This window comes from Manis javanica, chromosome 17 (assembly GCF_040802235.1).
Source record: "Manis javanica isolate MJ-LG chromosome 17, MJ_LKY, whole genome shotgun sequence".
Classification (NCBI taxonomy): domain Eukaryota; kingdom Metazoa; phylum Chordata; class Mammalia; order Pholidota; family Manidae; genus Manis; species Manis javanica.
The window spans coordinates 63097200-63121620 of NC_133172.1; the positions used below are offsets into that span (position 1 = coordinate 63097200).

At 53.0% G+C, this 24421-nt stretch overlaps 1 protein-coding gene across 7 annotated transcripts in view; it reads left to right on the forward strand.

Moving 5' to 3' along the window:
* The first annotated feature begins 5728 nt into the window (after positions 1 to 5728).
* Positions 5729 to 24421, forward strand: part of BANP (BTG3 associated nuclear protein) — a 223671-nt gene continuing 204978 nt past the window's right edge. For 2 of the 7 annotated variants that reach the window (XR_012126921.1, XM_036993788.2), the window contains exon 1: positions 5737 to 7215. Coding sequence is in view for 3 of the 7 variants with exons in the window: in XM_036993788.2 (XP_036849683.2) it covers positions 6921 to 7215 (295 nt within the window). In the remaining 4 variants the exon portion in view is untranslated. Of the gene's footprint in view, positions 7216 to 24421 lie in introns of all 7 variants that reach the window. The other 5 variants (XR_012126924.1, XR_012126922.1, XM_017677764.3 and 2 more) reach the window with 5 other exon arrangements.

A 24421-nucleotide genomic window follows, 5' to 3' on the forward strand; every position in this document is an offset into this window, starting at 1 on the left:
TACGGTGGCCAGGACCCTTGGGTCACTGTGCTTTGATCTGGTAAACAGACGAGTGAGTGAGCCAGGGAGTTAGGACAACTTCGTGAGAGCCGGCTGGCCAGAGGGACAGAATCGGCTAGAGCGAAGTCCCCGCTCTTGGGGAGTTGACCCCTAGTTCAGAGCTGTGTGGCTGTGGGCCTGGGCCAAGCACGAAGCCCTGCTGCATGCGGACAGGGACCGGCTGGTTTGGAAGCACAGGGGTGGGAATCAGCTTAGGGGCTGGGCGTGGTTGGAGCAGGGGGGGCAGGTGGTCCTTGCCTGCCTCGGCTCCTGCAAAGGAAGCCAGTCCCCATTTGCCACAAAATAGGCGCGATCTGATGCAAATTCGTTCTGCCTGGAGTGAGACGGCTGGGCAGGACACTCCAGGTCATGGTTCTTGTCTCAGTGTAGATATTAATGGTGCAACTTTTATGCACAAAAGTGTCCGCATTTGGAGCAGTAAGTTACATGGTCACTGTGACCACACAACTTGTGATACTTGCAGGTGCCTGATAACAAAAATACCCTACTTTCCCTGGACACTTTTTACCTGTGAAATGGGGAGCACAGGGTTCATGTGGAATAATTCGTAACTTTTCTTGGGGGGTTTAAATTCTTAAGCCTCGAGGGGGCAGGGATGTCATGACTTACCATGAATCCCAGAACCTTAGATCTGGCAAACCCCACAGACCTGCACATCGGGTCTGCCTGGGGGCCCCCGAGAACCGCAGAGCCCAGCTGGCTGTGTGCACGGATTCGCTCTCGGAATGGCCGTCTGAATCTCAGATGGGCTGTGAGCCTGGTCGCTTGTGAGCACCAAACGCCAACTCTGGAATATATATGCTTTTCTTCCCACCGAGTCATTTCAGAAAGCCGCATGCCTTTGGGCGGCTTGCTACCTTCACTAGCTCATTGTGCCTCAGTCTCCTCCTCTGTAAAGTGGGGAAAGAATAGCGCTCAGTCTGTTGCTCTAAGGATTTAATGAATTGATATAAGCAAAGCTCCCAGAATGGTGCCACTTTCACCACAATGTGCCAGGCACCACATTATGAACCCTGGCCGAGTTCTGGATGGGTGCAGGCTTCCCGGCATTGGGGCACCCACTCCGCTCATCCTGCACCCCTCGGCTGACTCCTGTGCCATTGTAGTAAAGACTAACATCCTGCCATTAAAAAAAAAAACAAACCAATATGGGCAGGAGTGTTATGGAAAAAATTTCAAGCAGTTCAAAGGTGAAAAGTAAAAATCTCCAACTTCTCCAGAGTGAACTGCTGATAGTTTCTTATGGCTTTTTCTGGAAACTTCTATGACATATTAGCCTATAAATGCATGGAGAGCATCACACACCCACACATATTTGTACGCACAGCCAATAATACTGTACTGAGCATCTTTGAAAAGAATTCCTAGGTTTGCATTTATTGAGCAAAGGATATACGCACCGAAGCATTGATTCTGCACCAAATGACTCTCCCGAGAGACGGTATCAAGTTCTACCCTCACTCACCTTATATTCTGAGCCAAAGAGCCGCATGTTTATCCAGCCCAACACCTTCTAATTTCTTAGTACCTCCTTTGCACATAAAACACCAGCCGGGGTGTGTCCTTTGATCTGTAATTATCTGCTGGAATTGAAAATTTCTCATGTGAAAAGGTGAGGGGTAATTTTGTGTCACTTTGGCTGAACTACGGTGCCCAGATATTTGGTTGAACACTATTCTGGATGTTTTGCTGTAGATGTTTTTTGGAAGCAGTTTCCACTTACATTGGTGGACTTTTGATAAAGCCGATGACCCGCCTAACATGGGTGGGCCTCATCCAATCAGCTGAAGGCGTGACTAGCACAGGACTGACCTCCCCGGAGCAGCAAGGGGCTCTGCCGGCGGTCTGCCCTTGGACTCTGCCGCTGCCCCCCGAGTCTCCACCCCAGCAGAGCTTGGATTTGCTGAGCCTTCCCGGTCACATGACCCAATTCCACAGTCCTTCGAAATGCAGAAAGAAAAGGTAGGAATTTCTATCGTTATTTCTTCTCTTTGCTGTTATAGCTTCTATTTTCCCTATGTTTCGCAGTGCCTAATACACAGATATAATTTACACATAAATACACCTAATTTACACGTAAATTGCTGGGGGGCACACTCAAAAGCTTTTTACAGAAATGAGTGTGTGACCAAAGAAACCTGGAGGCCACTGTTTTGTGAGTTCTGTCAGAGTCTCAGCATCTCTGTTTGAATAGGGCTTTATTCTGTTACATTAGGAATCCGAATTTATTCCTAAGTGCAACCAAATGTTCTCCAAAGTGCTTTAAGATCCCAAAATGATGCATACAGGGTCCAAAAGGTCTATTCTAGTGGAAAAATAAAAACAGGAAAAATTCCCATTGGACAAAAATCTTGAAAACACTTTTAAAAATGTGGAAGTTTCTACATGAGTTTCGTTCACAGTCATTTCTTTTGCTTCTCTTTGTATCACCTGGCTTTTTTAATAGCACATTTTTGGCATGAACTTTTATTGAGTTTATGGATTTCTAAACCTGTTTCCCTGTCCTAACGAGCCGGAAGGGCTGCTTTGTACTGGAGAGTTTTTGTTTATACAGACGTTAAAACGGAGCAGTGCTGTTTGCTTATTACCCGCCTGGCTTAGTTGCGCCATGTCCCAAGTCAGATGACAACCGACGGGTCAAGGCTGCCCGCGCTCCCAAGAGAGACACGTTCCCTTCCTGCGCGTCCTGCTACAGGGACAGTTGCGCTTTTCTGGGCACCTGAGGGCTCCATGAGCAATTCCCTTTTCTCCACCTAGTGAGGTCTTCAGGAACAGGATCCTTTTGAAGGGTCCCAGGGAGCGCCTGCAGTGGGCGCCGTGTGATCTTGAAGAAGCCGCCTGTGTGGTCTTTGCCAAGGCCTCGTGCGAGCGCATCGTGACGCACGCGACCACACGCATCTTTCCCGGGTACACTGGTCTTCACCCACAGCTCCTGCAGGCACTGCAGTCTTACAGGTGAAACGGGTGTTTGTCACGGTAATGAGAGACTTTGCCTGAAGGTTGAATCGGCCCATGGCCAATGACTTAGTCCATCATGACTCTGCAACGAAGCCCTCCCAAAACCCTCTGAGAAGAGCTGCTCGCCCTCTGCTCTGGCCCCTCTGCTCGGCTGGATCCTGCTCCCAGGTTGGAGAGAGAGCTTCTGTGCTCGGGGAGCCGGAGCACCTCCAGCAGGGCCCCGAGCTCCCCGGGGGGAAGAGGCTCCTTTACTGGGACCCTGCCCTGTATCCCTCTTCACCTGGCTGTTCACTTGTATCCTTTATTAAACTGGCGACTGTAAGTGTTTTCCTGAGTTCTGTGAGCCACTCCAGCAAATTAAGCGGACCTAACTGGGAGGTCGGTCAGAAGCGCAGGTAACTGCCTGGGGCTTGTGCGACGGGCGTCTGGAGTAGGGGGTGGGGGGCAGTCTTGCAGGACAGGGCCTTTAACCTGGGGAGTCTGCTGCTATCTCTGGGAAGAGAGCATCAGAATTGAGTTGAGTTCTCCAACACCCTCCTCGGGTTTGAGAATTGCTTGGTGTAAGTGTGTGTGGGAAGAACCCCTCCCAGATATGTACATACATTAGGATTGGGTCTGGGAACCCGAAGGAAGCTATAGGACTGTTACTGCTGTGTGTAATATTGTTACTGTTCTACATAAGTAGGAAAAAAATACACCATTACATTTGGTGTCAGAGCTGTTACATTTACTGTCAGAGATGTTACACACATCTAAGAGGTCCAGGCCAGAGTGTACCTCCCTATCTTCCTATAAAGTCCCCACAAATGTGACTTCTACCTCATTAACTCCAGAACGTGGATTGGATCACTTATATGAATTGATTGGCAAAGAGAAGGGCCCTCTCTGGTAGGGAAGCGACCTTCACTGGTAGACAGCTGCCTGCCAATTTCTAGCTATTTAATTTTTTAAAACCGTGGTTAATCAGCTAGATGTCAGTATTGAACATCACCTTCCTGTATTTGAACTTCCTGGGCAGCAAAATGAAAATAAATAAATCTGAAACAGTGTGGGGAAAATGGAAGTTCCTATGGTCAGGATCCTTACCTGACCCTAACTACTTGATGACGTAAGAGGTGTGCTAGGCTACTGCTTCCACACCCACAGGCAAGGAGCTATTAGTGACTGAGTCACCACATAAAGAGCTCTGCCCAGTGCTCTGGGCGGAGGCAGAGATGAAGGCGATTACAGACCTGCAGACCGCTGGGTGCAGTCTTATTGCTGGGAGAACAAAGCTGGGTATAACCCTTTCACCCCGAGAATGTTTCATTGTTTTTCCTCAGTCTCACCGATTCCTGAACTTGTCCAGGGCAGGCAAGACAAACAGCAAAAATAATATATAATAATAAAAAAGAGAGATCAATTACTTGAGCGTAAGCACAGTTGTAACGCTGACTGGCTTCATTGCCCACCGTGACTTAGCAGTGGGGGAGCCAAGCAGTGTGCGAGGCTCGGGCAGGAAGCAGCTGGCCACCCCACACCTGAAAGGGGGTGATAGGTGAGGACTTTGTGGTACTTTGAAATTATATGAAAAATATGACCCTACATTATCTGCTTTCTAGTCATATATTCACGTACCCATGTTAAGAATTCTCACGTACTTAGGTGTTCAGATTTGGCTGTGACTGAGGCGGAGGGGACAGGAGGCACCACTCCCTAGAATTTTTTTGCCCACACCTTCCCTCTCCCTGAAATGTTGTGGTTAGGTTCCCCCCTTTTCGACAAGGTGAGTGGATGTCTTGCCAATGGGTTTCAGCCCCGGGCAAGTTTGCTATGGACTCAATGTGACCAAAGAACATTGACAGCAGAACGCTTTGGGGTGAAAGGGTTATACCCAACTTTATTTCCATGGTGGCAGATTAATCACTAAAATCTCGTTCACTCAGAGCGAGTCTGCAGGCAGCAAGCCAGTCTCTGCCTCTGGGCCCCTCTGTCCACACAGCCGTCCTCTGGGCCTCTGTCCTCGGCGCTGCCACCACTCCAGCCTCTGCTCTGCTCTCCTGCAGCCTTGCAGCCCTGCCACCGTGTCGCCCAGAGCAGTGGGCGGAGCTCTTTATATAGAGCCAACAGCCATGTATTGCCCACAGGTGTGCGGTGAGCTAGCCAACCAGGGCTAGGTGGGAATCCCGGCCACAGGGACTCTCATTTTATCCACAGGGACTCTGGGCCCTAGATCCAGGTATTTTGGATCCCCAGCCCTGCTTCTGTCTCTTTCCAGCTGCGTGGCCTTGCTCTTTCCTCCTCATCTCTAGGTAGGAGAGATCTCATTTCAGTATCAGTATCTTTTCTAGAGCTGACCTTCCGTGGTTCTCCTTACGAAGTTCTTTAAGGTACTTTTTTTGCAAAGGAGCTGGGTGACCAGCCTCAGTAGGACCCCCATGTGTTAATTCTGGAAGAGATTACCTTAACAAGGTTGCCCAAGGTCGAACACCAGGTAACTGCGCAGGTTTTTTTTTTAGGTATCATTGATATACAATCTTAAGAAGGTCTCGTATGAGCAACACTGTGGTCATTACATTCACCAGTATTATCAAGTCCCCCCACATACCCCATTGCAGTCACTGTCCACCAGTGTAGTAAGTTGCTATAGAGTCATTACCTGTCTTCTCCGTGCCATACCTCCTTCCCCGTGCACCCTCCCCTACATTATGTGTGTTAATCATAATGTCCCTTAATCCCCTTCTCCCTCCATCCCCCCCACCTTTGGTAACCACTAGTCCCTTCTTGGGTTCTGTGATTCTGCTGTTTTGTTCCTTCAGTTTTCCTTTGTTCTTATGCTCCACAGATGAGTGAAATCATTTGGTACTTGTCCTTCCCCACCTGGCTTATTTCACTGAGCATAATACCCTCTAGCTCCGTCCATGTTGTTGCAAATGATGGGATTTATTTTCTTCTTATGGCTGAGTAATATTCCATTGTGTATATGTACCACATGCTCTTTATCCATTCATCTGCTGATGGACACTGAGGTTGCCTCCGTATCTTGGCTATTGTAAATAGTGCAGCGATAAAATAGGGGTGCATCTGTCTTTGAATCTGGGATCTTATCTTCTTTGGGTAAATTCCTAAGAGTGTAATTCCTGGGTCAAATGGCATTTCTATTTTTAGTTTTTTGGTGCCCAGGTTTTTATTATTGGCAAAAGGCAAGTGAGCAGGAAACTTACGGGAAAGCATGTTTTCTCCCATGAAAACAGTTTCATTGCTTTGTTTGGATGATCAAAGGGATCCTTGCTTGTTGTAGAAAACTCAGAAAACAGAGGCGAGTATCCAGATGGCAACCCCAGCACACAGGAAAAGCCGCGGTGATACCAGGAAGCTAGCGTAACACTCCTGGGAATAGTCTGTAGTTTGGGGATTTTTCTCCTGCGAGAACCCACAAACGCGCATGTGGTCACACGAGCAGAATGCACCCACATTCACACCATGTTTCTGGGTCTACGTATACCGTTCACACAGTTCACACAGTCCACATGTCGGACATACAGGAACTATAGCCTCGCCGCTCCACACGCCGCGCACATCATACGCGATGCGCGCGAGCACCTGTACGGGGACAGCCGGCGGGGCCGGGGCGGCGAGCACAGCGGCTCCGCTCAACTACAAGCCCCAGCGGCCCACGCGGCGGGCGCGCGGGCGCCCGGAGTCCGCGGAGACTGCAAGTCCCGGCAGGCATAGCACGGGCGCTGAGACTACGAGTCCCAGAGTACACTGCTCCCGGCTCGCGCAGGACCCTCCGGGAAATGTAGTCGTCGGGAAAAGCTCATTCCTACTCATTCAGCCTCAAAGAGAGCTCAGACTGCGCCCACGGCCCACCGACGAGACTTCTCACGGGCGGGCGAGGGGAGAGAGCGCGCGACCGGAAGATGAAAATCCTGGAGGGCCCAAACTGTGGCGCGGAAGGAGGACCTGTGCGCATGCTCGGCGGGCATCGGCGCAGGAGAAAGCGCGCGCGGGAGGCCCCGAGCGGCGGGCCCCGTCTTGTCGCCCCGCCCTTGCGCCCGGTGCGCCCCGCCCAGGGAGCGTGCGCAGACGTCGCAGGACGGAGGGCCGCGGGGAGCGACTCGCGGCGCCTGCGCAGAGCGGCGGCTTCTCTCGCGAGGACGGACGCCATTATCGCATCTCCCCGACAAACACCACGAGAATTCCGCAGCCCACACGGTAATTGCAGCTCCCGCAGCCGGTCGCGTCTCCACCTCCCCCTTCCCGCGGGGCGAGAGCGAGAGCGAGAGCGAGATCTCCCCTCCTGCCTCCTCCCTGCGCCCTCCTCCGGCCGCCAACGGCCCGCCGCCCTCGCGCCCCTCGGCGCGCCTGGGCCCCGGCCGCCCCTCCGCCGCCGCCCCCTCTGCGCCCCGGGGCCGCGCTCTCCCGCACCGGAAACGCCCTGCGAGCCGGCAGTCGCGGAGCCGAGGGGCCGGGGCCGCGGCGGGCCGGCGCCGTCCCGGCAGAGCCGTGGCCGGGCGCGAGGGAGGCAGCCCTGGGCGGCGGGGGGCGCTGCGAGGCCGACGGCGCCGGCCCCGGGGGCGTTGTCGCCGGGCGCCGGTGCCGCGGAGCCGGGGGCGGCCCGGCGACGGGACGGAGTCGGAGAGCGGAGCGGACCGCTTGGCGCCCGGCCCCAGGCAGCCCGCGGTGCCCGTAGGCCCTCTGTTCGGCTCGCAGGTGTTCCTTCGCGGTTGGGTCCAATTTTTGAAAAAGCGCTGCCGTCTGCGGCTTCCGTGCCGTGGCCGCCAGTCGTCCCCAGTGCCTCGCAGGGACCCAGTGAGGTGGCGGCTGCCCCTTGCAGAGTGGAGGTGACAGACCTGCCCAGGGTGCGCACTCGAGCTGCCCGGAGTCCGCGTTCCTAAGGAGCAACGCGCGTTTAGTGTTTTGGCCAGAGTGCAGAGCACGGTGAGGGGTCCGGGAGGCGCGTCTCCCGGGCCGCGGTCGGGTTGCCCGCGTCTTAGGCAACAGGCTGCGGGTGGGGTGGCGGGCAGCCTCACCCATCCTCAGGCCTTGTGCCCGGCTAGGAAGCGCTGGCCCTGCGGGCATCCCGCCGCTGGCTTCCCCGAGTTCCTGCCCCGTAACTGCTGCTACCCGCAGGGTCTGCGCGCGTCCCCGCCGGGACGTTCCAACTCTATTGCAGCTCTCTGCTTTTTTACTGCTGTTTGAATTGGTCTCCTTGCACTTTCTGTTCTCACCGGCTCTGCGTCGGTTTAGATGACTTACCAAGGGTGGTGTCCAGGCCGTCCACCCTGACCGCCCTTCCCCGGCCCTCTGGCCTTTCTCTGAGCTGGACCTGCTGCTTAGGTGGGCCCAGGTGCCGGCCTGCTGTTTCCTCTATGACACCGGCGACTTTGTGCAGGACACGGCGTTCTAACCTTGGCTCCCTCCACCTCAGGGACAGCCTTCTGCCAAGCAGCCTGGATCCGTTTGGGGAAGGCAGGGTCCTCTTCAGTGTTAGGACCCTGCCCGGACTGCCAGAGGATATGCAGTCCCACTCCGAATGCTTTGTGGCCCCCAAGGCTTGGCCTTCCGTTCTGGGAAATCCTCTTCTATCATTTATTTGAGAATTTCTTCGGCTCTGCTGCTGCTCTTCTCTGTTAGGAGCGGCAGTTAGTTCGATGAAGGTCGTCTCGATTCAAGAGAGTTACCCTGGGATCTCTCTGTTCTTTATCCTCTTCCTGTGTCATTTTCATCTCATTTCTGGGAGAGGACTTCAATTTATTTTCCAGTCTTATTTAAAAGCTTTTATTTCCACAGTCGAGTTTTAATTTCAAGAGCTGCTTTGTTCTGTGCCTTCCCCGTAGCAGCTTGTTTTGTGGTTGCCTTTTTCCTTGACTCTGAGGAGGGAGAAGGATTTTTTCAGTTCTCTTTTGTTCTGTTTTTTTTTCCTTCTGTCACTGTCATCGTTTTTTAAAAGGTTGGTTTCTTGCCTTGTGTGTCAAGTACTCCTCAAATACTGTTAATTATTGTCTAAGACGAGAGGAAGCAGGCAGCAAGCTGAGTCTGTGGGGCTGGATCAGAACACAGGCGGGCTTCCCTTTGGGTGATTGGGGCCTTGTTACCTTGCGGGGCCTTGAATGCCAGGTCACAGAGATATTCCTGGTGCCTTTCAGTTTAGGGAAGACCCCTTTGGTGGGGGGATGCCCCCCATGCCAGGGGGAGCCTGGTACAGCTCTTCAGTGCATGCACCCGACTCCGTGGGCAGGTGGACCCCTCGCCCTCTGCTGTGCCCCTTGGTTTTGGGTCCAGGCCCACTGTAGGCCTGGAGGCCTCTAGGTCCTCCTGGCGCCTCTGCCCCAGATTGCTGCCACAGCACCCGCAGTGGGTCCTCCTGGGCTGCCAGGAAGTCGTGAAGGCGCTCGCCTGCTCTCTTCCCTTGTGGGCTGTCAGCACGCTGCTAAAAGGCGTTTTAGTGGGATGAGCCGAGGTCACCTGTGTGGCCAGGTCGGGTGAGCACGGATGCCAGAGCGCCTTCCCATCGCCATGCTCTTCTGCTTCCTGGCGGCCTTGGTGACAGATGCCGCCCATCCTCACGCCGCTTCTGCGTGGTGTGCAGGTGGGTGCTGTCCCGGCTGGGATGTGCGGGAAGACCCCACTGGGCAAGGCCGGCCACAGGTGTGTGGGAGCGAAGATGGTGGTCTCACTTCAGTCGGCCTCTCACCGAGTCGGTGTTAGGTGGCTGTTCGGTGTGCCAGTGTTCACGGACTGCCTTGGGTTAAGTGGTGATATGCTGTAGTTTAAATGTGACCTGGATGCATTTTAGTTGCTTGTCCTTCGAAAGTTGTGCACAGCGAAATGTGTCAGCCGTGTGTCAGGGCCTTGCTGGTGAAGTGGCCCAGGCACAGCAGCATTGCCATCACTGGGCATCTGAGAGGCATGAAGGCTCTCAGGCCCTGCCAAGGTGAATGGCCTTAAATGCTGCAGCTTTGTGAACTTTTAGTTTTGAATTAATTTTAGACCTAAAGAAAAGTTGTAGAAATAGAGAGCTTCCCCGTTCCCTTCACCCACTTGCACTAATGCTGACATCTTACATAATTAAATCTCTTGATAAAATCAGAAAGTTAACATTGCACAGTGCTGTTAACTGACTTACAGACCTTACTAAACTCTGTCAATTTTCCACTAATGTCCTGTTTCTGTTTCAAGATCTAATCCAACATCTTACTCTGTATTTAGTTGTCGCATCTCAAGTCTCCTCCGGTCTGTGATAATTCATAGCCCCAAAGTATCTCCCCCAAGATAATTTATAAATCACAAAAGGGAAAATTGTAACTTCACAGTGGAGAAACCTGGCAGATGGCACGTTAACCTCACCAGCAGTGAGACATAATGATGTCATGCACCCCGGTAAGAAACCCCGAGACTCGGCCACAGGCTGCTCCTGAGCAAACCCAGAGTCGAGAGGCCTCCACCAGCCTCCTAACTAGTGCTCCTTCAAAGTGTCCAGGTTTTCAAAGACAGGGAAAGACTGACTCTGTTTCCATTTAAAGGGTTGCCAGGTGTGGCTTACGCTCTTTGATGCTGCCCAAGTACTTGGTGCGCTAGGTGGTCGCCTAGAGAATGAGAATCAAGCCTTGTTCGGTGGCTGGGCCGGCGGGCCTGGGTGCAGGCTGCAGGGGAGTTTGCGCGAACGGTTTACCGAGAACACCCGGGAGAGCAGAGCCCCGGATCCTCAGTCAGTCCTTACCCACTCGCACTGTGGGAAGCCTGGAAGCCTCAGCGGTACGGTTCAGTACATCACACGACGACGACAGCCTGAAGCCCGTGTAACCACGTTGGCTGTTTGGATCTGGGAAATGCAAACTTTTTCTCACTTGAAGCAAAAGTTTCTGGGGAAAAATAGGTACCATGGTTCTCAATGAGGACATCTCAGGTGAAAGCTTTAAAAGGTCTTCCCTGTACCAGAGGTAAATAAAGGTCATTATTGTGTTCTTTGACTTCACGTATATACAGTGACTATAAAACCCACATAACGCGTCGTCCATTGGAAGTGCTGAGCCACTCGGAAATGCCCATTTTTGTGGGGTGTGGGGAGGCTTTGCGAATTCCCGAGTGAGTACTGAGATCACACAGCTGCGATTTGCTCTTAAAAGCTACAATCACTTTCTTAAGGACCACCTGACAGCAGGATCAAAGCAGTCTTCCCCGCCTTTCAGAGTCGTGTTAATACTTAACCCTTAGGTTTCCCGCTTCTGTCCTGTGCTGGTGGTGAAACCACTTAAAAATGAGAGCTTAGGCTAATCAGCCTCATTTTTATGCCTCTGCCGTGCCTCTGCCCGTATCTGGGGCTGTGCCTGCCCTGCCCTCAGGAGAGAGGGTGTCCGTCCCCCCGGGCGGGTGCTGCGCCGGGGCCTCTTGTAGACTCCTCGGCAGGGGAGAGGAAGCTGGGCTGCAGTCGGCACCCAGGGCCTCCCCGTTGCTCGAAACCTGTGGACGTTCCCGAGTCAAAATGTGGTGGAAACACTAACTTCTTGACCACAAGTAGATAGTGGCCCGAAATACAATGTAGTCACGTGGAAGCTCTTAGGAATTAACTTCTCTGCAGCTTCCACTTGTAGCCATGGTCAAATGTTTTGGACTGGCTGCCTCCACGGTGGGTGGACAGTAAGGTCACTCTGACCGAAGGAACGTCAGAGTGGGGAGGGTTCGGTGGCCACGGACAGCAGCTGCTGCCCAGACGGGTAACCCACGAGCTCCTGAGGGAGGAACATCTGGAAGGGCGGGCTTTAATGAAGCCGCTGAGCAGGCAGGTAGGGACGGGATGCGTGTGTGGAGGCCGGCTGCTGTTCCCCTCGGCCTGTTCGGAAGTCAGAGCGGGTCGGGCACTGAGCATGCAAGGGAGTGGGGCAGAGGGCCTGGGAAGGCCTGGAGGCCTGGCTGAGCCGGCGGGGGCGCTGGAAGCAGACCTGGGGTGGCCTCGGCGCCTGGGCAGAACCCCACCCCGACAAACCTTTCAGTAATAAAGATCTACATCTATGCTTAAAAAACTACTGCTGTGGTCTCTAGTGATTTTTCCTCTTAAGGTGTAAAACCATCAAGTAATTTCAAAGTTTAACTTTCTGAAGTAGAAATGGGTTTGAATAAAACAGGCACTGAAAACTTGGTGTATGTGCTGCCGGCATTTCCTTGTTGGCATGAACTGTGTGACCCTTGGTGTGGCGGGAGCTCCGGGCGCCTTAATCTGACCAGCTGTGGCCCCTGCTGTCACTGGGACGTGCAGCCCTGCGATCCTGCGGGCAGGTGGGTGGCAGGGTGGGCCGTCCGCTGCCACACTATCCTGCAAACTCATGGCTGGGGGCGAAGCGCGGGACAAAGTGCTGCGATTTATGGTGGGAATGCTTCCTGAAGACGTCCAGGAACTCACACCCCCCGTACTTCAGGTTGAATCCCACAAAGGAGGCTGGGTGTCCTGGTTACCAACTGAAGTGGCTGCAGCTGCCAGTGGGCAAACAATTTGCAGTTAATAGGTCTTCATGTTCTGAAACAGATTTTTAAGATCTGTGGGATTCAACTGATTTCATACTTTTTTTGTAAAGTGAGGGTTTAATGTTTATTATGTGACTTTGAATTTGTATAAAATGCATTCATGCCATGTCAGGGAGGAGATTGGAAGCTGAAGGGGTGCTGCCTGGGCTGCCCTCCAAGCATAGCTTTGCTAAAGAGTGCCGTCCAGCTTGCCCGTTGGCTCTCCTGGGCATCACGTAGCTCAGTGAGCCTGCTTTGCCCCACTGGGATTTCTGTGGCTCCTCCATGACCTGAATCGGAATCTTCCTTGAAGCTGACAGGAGGTGAGCAACCAGAGCCGGCCAGTCCTGGGGGCAGGCGAACCATCTGGTAGCGGTGCGGCACCTCTCTTGGTGGGTCAGGATTACTGTTCTCCGTAATAGTGCCTGATTCCTTTATCGCTCAGTCCTGAGGCCGTTTTAAGATTCTGAAGATGCCATCAATGTCGCTAAACACTTGGGAGCTCCAGGGCAGAAACTTTTTCTGTAAAGGGCCGATAAGTGAATACCTTTGGATTTGGGGTCTCTCTCACAGCTGCTTAACTCCGCCCTTGTGGTGGGGAAGCTGGAGTGGGCGGGCCTGTCTTCAAATAACACGGCTGGATTTGGCCCGCTGGTGGTAGTTTGTGAATCCCAAACTAGACAGCCAGGAACGCGAGTGGGAGAAGGAAATCAGGGCTGGGGTTCAGCAGCAGTGAGATGGCAGCGAGGGGCACAGAGCTGGTGCCCAGCAATGTTCAGGTTACCACACGCGTGGATTGTGCTGCTAGTGGCCCGCAGCGGTCCCCTTGGCTGCCCACATTGGGAGTTTGAGACCCTCTGAAGGAATCCGCTGAACCATCTCATTTACCCGGGAAAGTGCGGAGTGTATACATCAGAAACTTAGTTTCCTTTGGGAAAACCTGCTTGGAAAGAAAATGTCAGTGGCAGCCGTCCTGAGGAATAGTTATCATGGGCGGACTCACTTCCAAATGTGCATGCCCCTGTCCATGCCCACACCGTTCTTTGGAGCTAAAGCCTCAACATCTCTTCATAGGAATTGGTGTTTTTCAGGCTTAGAAGCTGCAGAAGTAATACAAAGAATTATGGTATGGTCTTCTAGATTCTCAGGTGCTATCATTTTATATTTGCTTTATCCACTCTTCAACTCCTGAGTGTGTGTTTGTTTTTCCCACCTAAGGGTTTAGGATATGTCCCTTTACCTTAAATACTTAAGTGCCTATTTACTAAAAACAAGGACAGCCTCTTATATAACCACAGTATAATTACTAAATAGGGAGTTTATTATTAATGCAGCTCTACTATCTAAGCAACAGAGCTAATTTGGGTTTTACTAATTATCCCGATAATGTCTTTTATGGCAGAAGAAACGGAGTCCTAAATGAACTGGACGGATGTATTTTTCCCCAAGAACATTAGCCCCGACCCACAGAATCACAAGTGAGGCACCGCATTCCTTGCAGACTACAAGCTTAGTAGTCAAAAATCTGAAAATTTTCAGTGACAAAAATCAGTTGAGTAACCATTTCCTTCTGCCATTCTGTCTGGGGGAGGCATGGAGGCGACAGTGTCAGCAGCTGGGGGCAGAATGCCTGGTGGCTATTTTTAAAGTCGGCCCAGATCATCAGTTGCAAGAGTGAGTGCAGGTTAGAACGTGTGAGGGCTGTGGGTCAGAGATGAGCGTGGCCTTCCACGGTGTCATTTGCTAGCCTTATCAAAAGAGGGGTGACTTACCTAAGGCCCTCCAGTGCACCTGATACTGTCAGGCTGGCAAAGTTACTTTGAGGGGTGTCTGCTGTTCCACGCTGAAAACCCCCTCCGTTTTTTTAAATTAAAATGCTCTCTAAATGTTTGGGTTACTGAATTAGAATTTGTTCACCCTGGAAGTCAGTTATTGGCCTAAGGTGAAAAAAACCATTTCTGAAAGGCAGATAAATTCGTGCATGAATTGTGTTTCTTTAGTCAAAGTACTTTTTTTAGTTAGCAAATAGATTTTAAGTTTCACCTGAAATTACCATTGCGTGTGGCCACTGGCTCCCTGCACCTGCACCGCTGCCGTCCTCGAGCCCCAGTACACTGGCACGGTTTGCCGGCCGCTGTGCTCGGGTGGAACAAACCCTCTCCGGGCACGGCGTCTTGGGGTTCCATTGCTGGTAGGATTCCCTACGTCATGGGGGCTGGTGGTGATGAGGGAGGGTGTTTGGGCTCCAGACCCCAGAGCACCCCATGCTGGTTGTTCGGCTTTATGCAGGCTGCTTGGCGTGCACATAGGTCTGAGTGGCCGGGAGGCCCTTGCCCCCTGCAGTCCTGGGCCCTCTGCAGCCGGACATGCCTCCTGGTTTCTAGAGTGCCAGCAGGGAGGCATTCTCTTTGGTTAAGACATTGGACTGTGAATGTGGCTTTTAAGAAGTCAAGTTGCCTTTTATAGGTACATACGTTACATGGGCGTGTTGATCGTGTGAACTTGTCATCAGTCTTAAGTCCAATGCAGTAGGTTTTGGGTCCCAAGTGTAGTTTCTAATCTTCTGGGTATTGTTTTCCCTGACAAGGTTTTCATTACATATGGGGAATTATGGTCCTGAGTAAAGCAGTGCCAAGATGCCCTAGCTGGGACCGAGACCATGAGCTTGGGTCCTTGGCCCGTGATGGCAGTCGCAGTGGGTGCATGTACCACCGAGTCCCTCCGGGCCCACGACACAGCCTCAGTGGGTCTCCTGAGGCTTTTGTCTGTTTTCTTTCCTGGACCACGTTAAGCAGTTCTCACTGGTTATTGGCTCTGCCTCTGAGGGATTACCTGACATCCGTTGTGTGGGGCAGAAACCTCTGGAATGGCCCCTTCATCTGCCCCATCATTGGTCCTTATTTTAATGACTGTTCAAGTGGGGAGTTGTTACCTACACTCCCTCTATCCCTATGTTCCATTGCTAAAATGTTCAGGGAATTTATAATCCTAAACAAGCAACATAAAAACAAAAGACAGCTCTAGGTGGGAGGTAGATATTTGGGAGGGATGCGTGTCACTCCCGTAGTCAGAGCACATGCCTGTGGGCACCCTGGACGTGAGCCTGCCGTCCAGCCTGCTCTCCCCTGGGAGCTGAGAAGGGGCCTCACTGGCCGTGCAGTCTGGTCAGTTGCTGTCCCACGCTGAACTAGCTGCCTAGTTGGAGCCAGGTAGGCCATCTCGCCTGCCAGGGAGAGCTGAGATCTCAGGTGTGCCTGGAACAAGGCTGCTAGGGGCGGAAGACACCAGGGCGTGAATGGAGAGGGGGCCCGGTGCTGGGAGGGAGTCGGATTGTGTATGGGGCTGGGGCCTGGACCCTCAGATAAGAGTTCCTGTCTGACCGAGTTTGGTTTTTGTTTGGGGTTTAGAAGGGAAGGGAAGACATAGTGTGTGTGGGTGGCTTGGGCCCCAGGACACAGCCGATTGGAGGGTTTTGCTATTTTTACTTTTTCTGGAGCTTGACTAATTTTAAAACCTTTTATTTGGGGATAATTTGAGATTTTCAGGTACATAGCAGAGTTAGGACAGGCTGTACTTGTGCACCGCCTGCTGACAGGGAGCCCTCTGAGCTCTGCTTGGCGTCAGCGTGAGCTTGTTTTACAGAATCAGAGATTCGTGCTGCCACCTCCCAGCTTTAGTCTAGAGAAAAGTTGCCCCAAGAGCACAGTGAATATGCAGGTACACATCCTTTATCCAGTCTTACCAAGGGTTAACATTGGCATGTCGCTTTAGTGGTGTGGATTTTTCTTTCTGTCTTAGAAGTCAGTTGCAGAAATCACCTTATTTCACCCCTGGTGCCTGAGCACTCGTGTTCTGGAGGAAGGACATTCTTTTACATAACCACACCTAAAACAATGAACAATAACTGAGTGTCACCAAAGACACCGTCCATATTTACACTTGCCCTGAAATTCTTTTATGGCTGGCGGCCTGCCACCCCACACCAGGACTTTGCAGCAGCTGGCAGGTCTTCTTAGCCTCAGATAATTGGGAGCAGACCTCTGCTAGTTTGTGCTGTGGACTTTTCAGGAGTCCCGGCCAGTAAGCCTGCACCTCTGTCCCCTCCAGTCCTGCTGACTCCCTCAGATCTCAGTCTGCGGCCCCTAGTGCCTGGTCGTAGCCCTGGCCAAACAGCAGCTCCCAAGTACATCCTGGGGTCCCTTTGAGCCCTCACAGACTTAGTAAGTGTCCTTACGGCAGAGTCATGCACCCTCCCTGCATTGTACATTGAGCTCAGTGGTCAGTGGTCATTTTCTGAAGGCAGAGGGAGTGTAGTAAGGACATTTATTATTAGTTGTGTGAAAGGCCTCACAGAGGCTCAGTAAAGTGTCTCGTGGAGCTAAGAACCGAGCTAAGGTGTTTAAGCCTGTCAGTTGTACGTCACTGCTCACCGGTGCCTTTGGCAGATGTAGTATTTGATGTTTTCAGAATAGATGCTTCACAATTTAGTACTTACCAGGGAAAAATAAAAATACGGATGTTAAGTATGTAAAAATAAAAATTTTGTTGCAAGATACATGCAGACGTCTACAGTGTATTTACATCTATCTTGGGCCCTTGGTAAATCAAGTAAAAGTTGCTTTTAATTGCATTTATGGTCTGTATTTCATAGCAGAAATGATCTAGAATCCACCTTAACTCCTGTGTGGTTCTTAGCTGGCTTTCCAGTCCCTGAAAGCAGCGGCTGTCAGGCTGCCCACCGAGCTCCGGGGTGTCCTTGAGGCCTCTGGGCGCCCGTGCGGGCAGAGCAGTTTGCAGACAGTGTGGGAGGAGCTCCGCCCTGGTGGCAGGGTGCGTGCGGCGGAGCTGCCCCGTGCGGGCGAGGCCTGGCCCCCGGCTGCATCTGTGCTGCGGAGGCAGCGTGCTCCTGCTGCTGCGCTTTCCTTCCAGGAAAAGCCCCTGATGGAGCCGTGAGGGCCGCCCACCGTCTGTTAAATCTCAGGACCACGTCTGGGTGCACTGCACACCGCGACGGGACGGAGGAGGAGGCGCCCTGCTTCGCTCGGAGCACGGAGCCTCCGCACAGTCCCACGGCCTTGAGTTGCTGGCTGGGCCAGTGGCCTGTTTTCGTGGAACACCGGGAAGAGTGGTCAGCCAGCTGTGGATATTTCCTACGAAATGAAGGAAGTCAGCCTGTCACTTCAAGGAAAGCAGCCGGCACCGTGGCCAGTGATGGAGTCTGAGCTTTCAAGTGAAGGTGGAATTTCCGAAAGCTTGTATCTGCCACTGTGAGCCTGACAGCTTCTCCGTGTTCACAGGCTTTTCTGGGGAGGTCAGTGCTGGTGTCAACAAATGCGATGCTTTTGATCACATAGAATAAACAGCATTTGCGAGAGCTGCGTGCGTTAATGAGCCAGTATTTTCCAGATGACCCATGCATGAAGTTGCACAGTCACGCCTGGGTGAAAGGTCCATTTAAAATGCAAGACAGACCAGTAGATCTTAAGTACAAAAAAATTCACCATGTGGTTTCAGATTCCATAGTGCAACAAGCCTTCAGGGAAAAGGGAAGCCCGTGTTGAATTTCAGGGTTGTGTTAAAGAGCATCCGGTGACCTGAACAGGCCATTACGGTCCCTCCCCCGTCCCCATCTGTGTGGGGCTGCACTTCCCTCCCGTGTCCCCCAGAGCCACACGTCACGCAGAGCAGAGCCGGCAGACACGGGTCTCTAGCACCAAGCCTGCTGCTAAAGCGGCACGAGCCTCATCCCTCCTCTCGCTAAAACTTTGCTGCTGATTCTCTTTTGGAAACTAGTTATTTTTCATAAAAATTATTTTGTATGTTAAGATATAATATGTTGATTTTTATGATTTCTAAATGAATAAAGATATATTCAAACATTTTCTGTTCTAACTTCACATGCGGTAACTTGACAAATACAAGCCCGCAGTCTCTGGACCCCCTTTTCAGGGGGCCGGGGGTCCCGAGGCCAGTGGGCCTGTGAGTGAGATCGGTGGTGCGACGAGGGCCACTCAGACCGGCCGCTTCTCTTCCCTGCACTCGCGCTGCACGTTTGAGGAGGTTTGTGTATTTTGGCTGGCGTGAGCGGAAGTGGCATATTTAATCAAACGTTAACCAGAAGGGGTAAGGGGCTGCCATCTGGGGTAGTTTGGCCTCCTTTTCCTAATTTTAGATGCACATGTTTTTGGGGTACTGTTGTGGAGAAGAAGCAGTGCCGCCTGAACTTCTCCTAGGTTAAGTGGGGACCCTGGGAAGGGGTGTTCTTGCTCCCCCCATTATCTGGTCTCCGTGCTGACTGGTCACACTCCTCCCCATTTCACCCCTTTGCGTACTCCTCCCCCCGACCCCACACTGAGGTGGGGGAGAAAATAAGCAAGCCGAGTCGTTTTCACATGTCAGTTCATGAAATGGGTTTCCCTGCATCATGCCGCCTTTCAGGTATTTCGTAACTGCCCTTGTATCCGGAGATCTGACTGCGAGGATGACCGTCCGTCACGTCCGAGGTTCCCCGTGTCTGGCCTGCACCCCTTCCCTCACGCTACCTTGCCACCTCCACACATGGGCCGGGCACCTCTGCTGGGGCTGGTGTGGTGGGCGCCCCGCCGGAGCCCCTCAGATGCGGCGGGCGAGCGCCGCCTCAGCACCCCCGCTCCCCCGTGCTCCCGGCGTCTCCTCCGCCTCATTGCCCCCTGGGACTTGTGTTTGGGCTCCTCTCTTGTGCTCCTCCGGGGATCTTTTCAGAGTGATGCCTGCAATTCATGATTCGTCGTCTATGAGAAGTTAGACAAGCACCAGATGACTTCCAAGGCCCCGGGTTGTGTAAGGCACACGTCTGGCTTTTGACCCATGACTTGTGGGCTGCGTATCTCTAGGCCAGTCTCTCTGCCTGTATCTGATGGCCGGGAAAAGCCTAGCGGAGTCAGGTTGCTGCCCTGGGGGTCGTGCACGGGCCGCTCTGCTCGCCTCCTGTGGGGGTGACCTCGTGCAGACCCCGCTCACATCAGGGCTTCAGTCACGGGCGAGGGAAGGCCGCTCTGCGAGGGGCGTCCGCCCTGGTACCGATGGGCAAGCCCCGCTGTGCGGCCTCTGATGAGGCGGCCCCTGTGGCGCTGTCACGGGGCCGAGAAAGCCCTGCGAGCGCGGGAGGCTCCCTTCTTTCTCCTGCCAGCTCCGTGCGGTGAGAGCCGATAGTCTGCAGGGCCCGGTAGAAGCCTTCACTGCCAAGCCCAAGTGTGCCCGCGGTAGAGGGGCTTTCCTTTTATTCCTGTTTTAATGGCTGGTGGTTTCATTTTACAGGTGTCCAAAATATTTACAAGCTAGCAAGATCAGAAATAAATTTGCATTTCCGTATGCCAGCTGATGAGCGGCTGCTTGTGCCTGCCGCTGACCACTGGTGAGCCGAGAGCCGTGTGTTCCCTGCCGACTGGAGGCGTCATTCACGTGATGACACAGTATGTCTGTGACTTAATCATGGTGCATTCCTTACTGAAAATAAAACAGACACCGAGGGCTTGGAGGGCCTTCGTCCTCATGTTCAAGAAGGAATGCTGAGCTTCACAGCCCCACGCTGCTGTGAGGCTGCAGTGGATTCGCCTCTGGATTCATCCCAGCGTGTCGTCAGTGGCGCACGGGTGGCCGGGTGGCAGGCCCATGCTGGGCAGTGATGCAAATTCCTGCCCTCAGGGGGCTTCTCTTCCACCAGGGAAACCAGGGCAAGTGAAGCGAGCACCTAGGCACACATAAGTGCTTTGCAGTAGGGTGGGCATGGGGGCAGGCAGGGCTGCTGTGGGGGCATTTCGGTGGGTGCGATTCAGGATCTCTGTGGTGACTGCAGCGGGTGGCGGGGTGGGGCGGGCGCTTGTCGGAGCCTGAGGGCCTGCGCTGGGTGTGCACCTGCGGGTGGGGGGGCCTTTGCAGATGGGGCCCACGAGGAGTGAGCAGAGCCTGGCGGCATCGAGGGAGGCGCCAGCTGGGAGCGCTGGGTGAGCTCCTTGAGTGAACAGCCGGCCTTCGCTGGGCTTTGAACAGTGAGGCACAGTCCGCACATCTGAACACTGTCCTGGTAGCTTTTTAACTAGGTGTCAAGAATAATTATGGGGATCCATTTGGGGGCCAGCGCCCAAATCCAGACACGGGATGACAAGGCCAGAGAGCACCTGGTGAGAGGATTTACCTCCAGATTGGGCGTGGGAGAGAAGAACCCAGCAGGACCTAAGGCTTTGGGCCTGAGCGCCTGGGCATTGCCATGCACGGTGGGGAGACTGGGAGGAGCAGGTTGGTTGTGGGCGGGTACTGGGTTCAATTTGGACTGGTGACACTGAGACCAGACACTTGGGGATGGGGGAGGTTGGTCCTGGAGGCCATGGGCAGCACAGCCCTGGTCCTGCGCCAGGTTGAGCGGTGAGGCACCTCGGGGCAGCAGGGTCGGTGGAGGTGGGAGCCCGTGTGTGCAGGGGAGGTGGAGACAGTCAGGGCGGCCCTGTGGGGGACTCTGCTCTGCAGGGAGCAGAGCAGTGGAGACGGGAGGGGAGGACCTGGGGGGAGAAGCCTCCCGGGTGTGCTGGGAATGACCCCAGGCTGATGGTGTGCTGAGAGGGGTGCCCTGAGGGCACCTCCACCCCCAGGAGCCCCGCCCCCCAGGAGAGAGCTAGGCCTCCCGCTGAGCGGGGAAGGAGGGCCTGAGTCTGGGAGGGAGAGGGGTAAGCGTGAGTGGTCCTGGGAAGGGAGGCTGCGGGCGTGCAGGCTGAGAGGGGGCTTAGGGCAGATGGCGAAGGTTCCCATGGTTTATCAAGACTTGGTGTAGTTGGCCTTGTCTGTGTGCTTGTTACTGTGTTTTACATGCTGTAGAAAACTGGACGGTCAGAGGATAAAGGCTGAAGATCAGCCCTTGTTTCCCTGTACCTCCTCCCTCATGGGCAACCTGAAGTTCAGTGCGTAGTGGTCCAGACCACCCTGTGCACATTTACACCCGCACCCGTGACACACATGTGCTGTTTTGGAGGACAGTGTGGGCTCACGTGTGTGCGGCTCTGCACTTTCCCTCTTGCAGCCCCGCCTGTTAGCAGTCTGTTGTGGAGATGTTCCATTTTGGTTTGTGTGGGGAAACCAGCGTCGTTCGCATTGGTGCCGCGTGTTTTATGGTGTGGCTGTGCCTTCTGTCACCTTCCCATTGCCCGAAGAGTGAGTGCTGAGGTCGTTGACTTTGGTCGGTGGGCCCTTTTTTCATGTGCCCCCTGGAAGATACTGTCTTCACAAGCGTGCTGGGGTTCTCTCTAGTCTTTGCCATTAGAGCCATTATTGAACATTAATCTCCATCCAGCTGCTTTGTTATAGTAAGACTGGACTACCTCCAGGACTTCTGAGAAATGGCAAATTTAATTTGCCAAAATGGCAACCACATGTATTGCTCTATTCCAGCCTTCTTGGGCTTGTTTTCCTGGTTTCTTCTGTTCAGACCTTCACTGTTAGCAGAATTTTAAATGACTCTATCCTGGTAACAGAATCATTCTGAAAAATAAACAACTTGGATAATGTGTGGTGCCCTCATTTGGAAGAGGTTAGGGTTCGGGGTTTTATGGTGAGCCTGGAGTATTTTCTTAAGGCTCTGGTAGAGCTTTCGGAGACCAGGAAAGAGCTTGACTTGGGCATCTGAAAACTTTCCGCTAGCCCTTAATGAGAGACAGGTAGTTAGCCTGGAACCCGTGGACCCAGGGCCGTCTGAGCAGGCTTCAGAGCGTGTCGCTCAGGTCAAGCCTGGCTGCATGTGAGAGATTCCAAAGCACGTTGTTTAGAGCCAATGGTTGGTTATTTTCCGTGTGTGTGAGGAAGTCTGAGGCAGACAGTCTGGGGACATGGGGCGAGTCGGCAGACAGGGGGGCCCAGGCTACTGCTTCCTTGTTCTTCGTGCTGCTGTTCGGGCTCCTTCTGTCCATTCTCATCCCTGGAGTCCAGCAGCAGGAGCGCCAGTAGCAGGGGAGTCACAGCCACATGCCAGCTGTCCCCGGAGCTGTCCTGTGCCACACCTGTTGGCTAGAATTGACCACATGGCCACAGCAGGGGGAGCGGGGGGCAGTCTGGTGGCCTCATGCCCAGTAAAGTAGGGCTCTTATGCCCAGTGTCTGGGAGAACCACGGGGGTAGGCAGCCAGCGGTCTCTGGTGTTGGTGAAGCTCTGACACTTGGCAGAATTTTGTCTGTGCTTTTTTCCTGGGAAAAGGTCCATAATTCTTTTTACTAGACTCTAAAAGCAATCTGTGGACCCCAAAATGTTTTAAATCCACCAATTCAAAGGTCAGTTGGGTTGTGTTATCAGAGGGTTGTCACTTCATAAAGAAGGTCTGTATATCTCTCTAATAAGCTTGGCTTTGGTTCTTTATTTGGACAAAAGAACACCAAGTTGATGATGGCATGAGCAGCTTTTATCTTTCACCTGACCACTAGTTAGTGTGCACTTAGTCACCCTCAGACCCCCTGTCATCCCCTGCCCCTCATGGCCCACACACTTTAGGCCCAGCAGGCTCTCCTGAGCAGTGCGTGCGTCTGCTGCCTGCCTGGACCTGCCTGCCCGGAGCCACCTGCCCAGAGTGCCTGCCTGGAGCGCCGGCCTGGAGCTGCCTGCCTGGAGCCGCCTGCCTAGAATCGCCGGCCTGGAGCACCAGCCTGGAGCTGCCTGTCTGGAGCCACCTGCCCGGAACACCTGCCTGGAGCGCCGGCCTGGAGCTGCCTGTCCGGAACCACCTGCCTGGAGCTGCCTGCCCGGAACACCTGCCTGGAGCACTTGTTGCAGTTGCAGTTGCCGGTGGACGGGCGCAGGCAGCAAGTCTTAGATGGCATTACTGTATATAATCGAGGTGGAATTGACGATTTCCCCCCCAGTATGCCTGTGTTTGTCTGATCATTTCTTAAAGATGTGCTTTTTATTTCCTAAAATATGATAAATGCACATGATAAAAATAAAAATATAAAAGAGTGAAAAGTGAAAAATAATTTCCTTTTGCAGATTGTGTCCCAGGGATATTCTGTGCAAATGTAGACTATTTCTTAAAAAAAAAAAAAAAAAGACATGTCATATACATTCTACCGCGTTTATCATCATATAATCCTGCATTTTGGGAGCTGTTCCTTAGAGATCTGACTCCTGTTAAACAGTTTGGTTATTTGGTGGTGTAGCTGTGCTGTTTTTTTAAAACAACTGTTGATATACATTTAGGTTCTGTCCATTCTTTTGCTGCTCAGAGCAGCGCCCTAGTTGTTTGGGTTCCTTGGTGTGCAGCTCCTTGCACCCACGTGCACTCCGCCGAGAGTCCCCGAGGGGCAGGGTGGGGCCGGGCCGCGGCCTGGGGCTCCCTGGTGCCCCGACTCTGACAGATGGCGGTCACACTTCACGGCTGTCCCCAAGCCGACAGGGGGAGTGTGGGGTCTTGTTTAACTTTGCACTTAAAAATTATAGGAGGGCTTGGACTCTTCGTGTTTGAAAGCCTGTGACTTTTCTCTCCTCTGTGAATTCACTCACTTCTGGGCTCAGTTTTTATTAGGTTTGTTGGCCTTTTTCCTATTGTTGTGAAAGAAGGAAATTAGCTCTTTGGTGTGTGTGTAGCAAATATTGTTCTCCAGCTTGAGTTTTGCCTTTAAAATAGACTTTTTATTAAATACAGCACGAACATAGGAAATTGGAGTTTTGCCTCTTTTGTTGTTGAAGTCTCCTTTAATTTAGGGACCCTTTCCATCGACCCCCTACGTGAGATTCGTTGATTAAGCGGGGTGGCTTGTGCAGTGCCTCCGACAGGATCCCGCTTCCGCGTGTGCGTGCCGGTGCTCCGCGCGCTCCTCTGGCCTTCGCCTTTCCGGTGAGTGGGTGGTGTCAGAATTCTAGAGGCTTAATTAGCAGTGGTAGTTCTGCCAGTCTCTCTGCTCCCATGGTA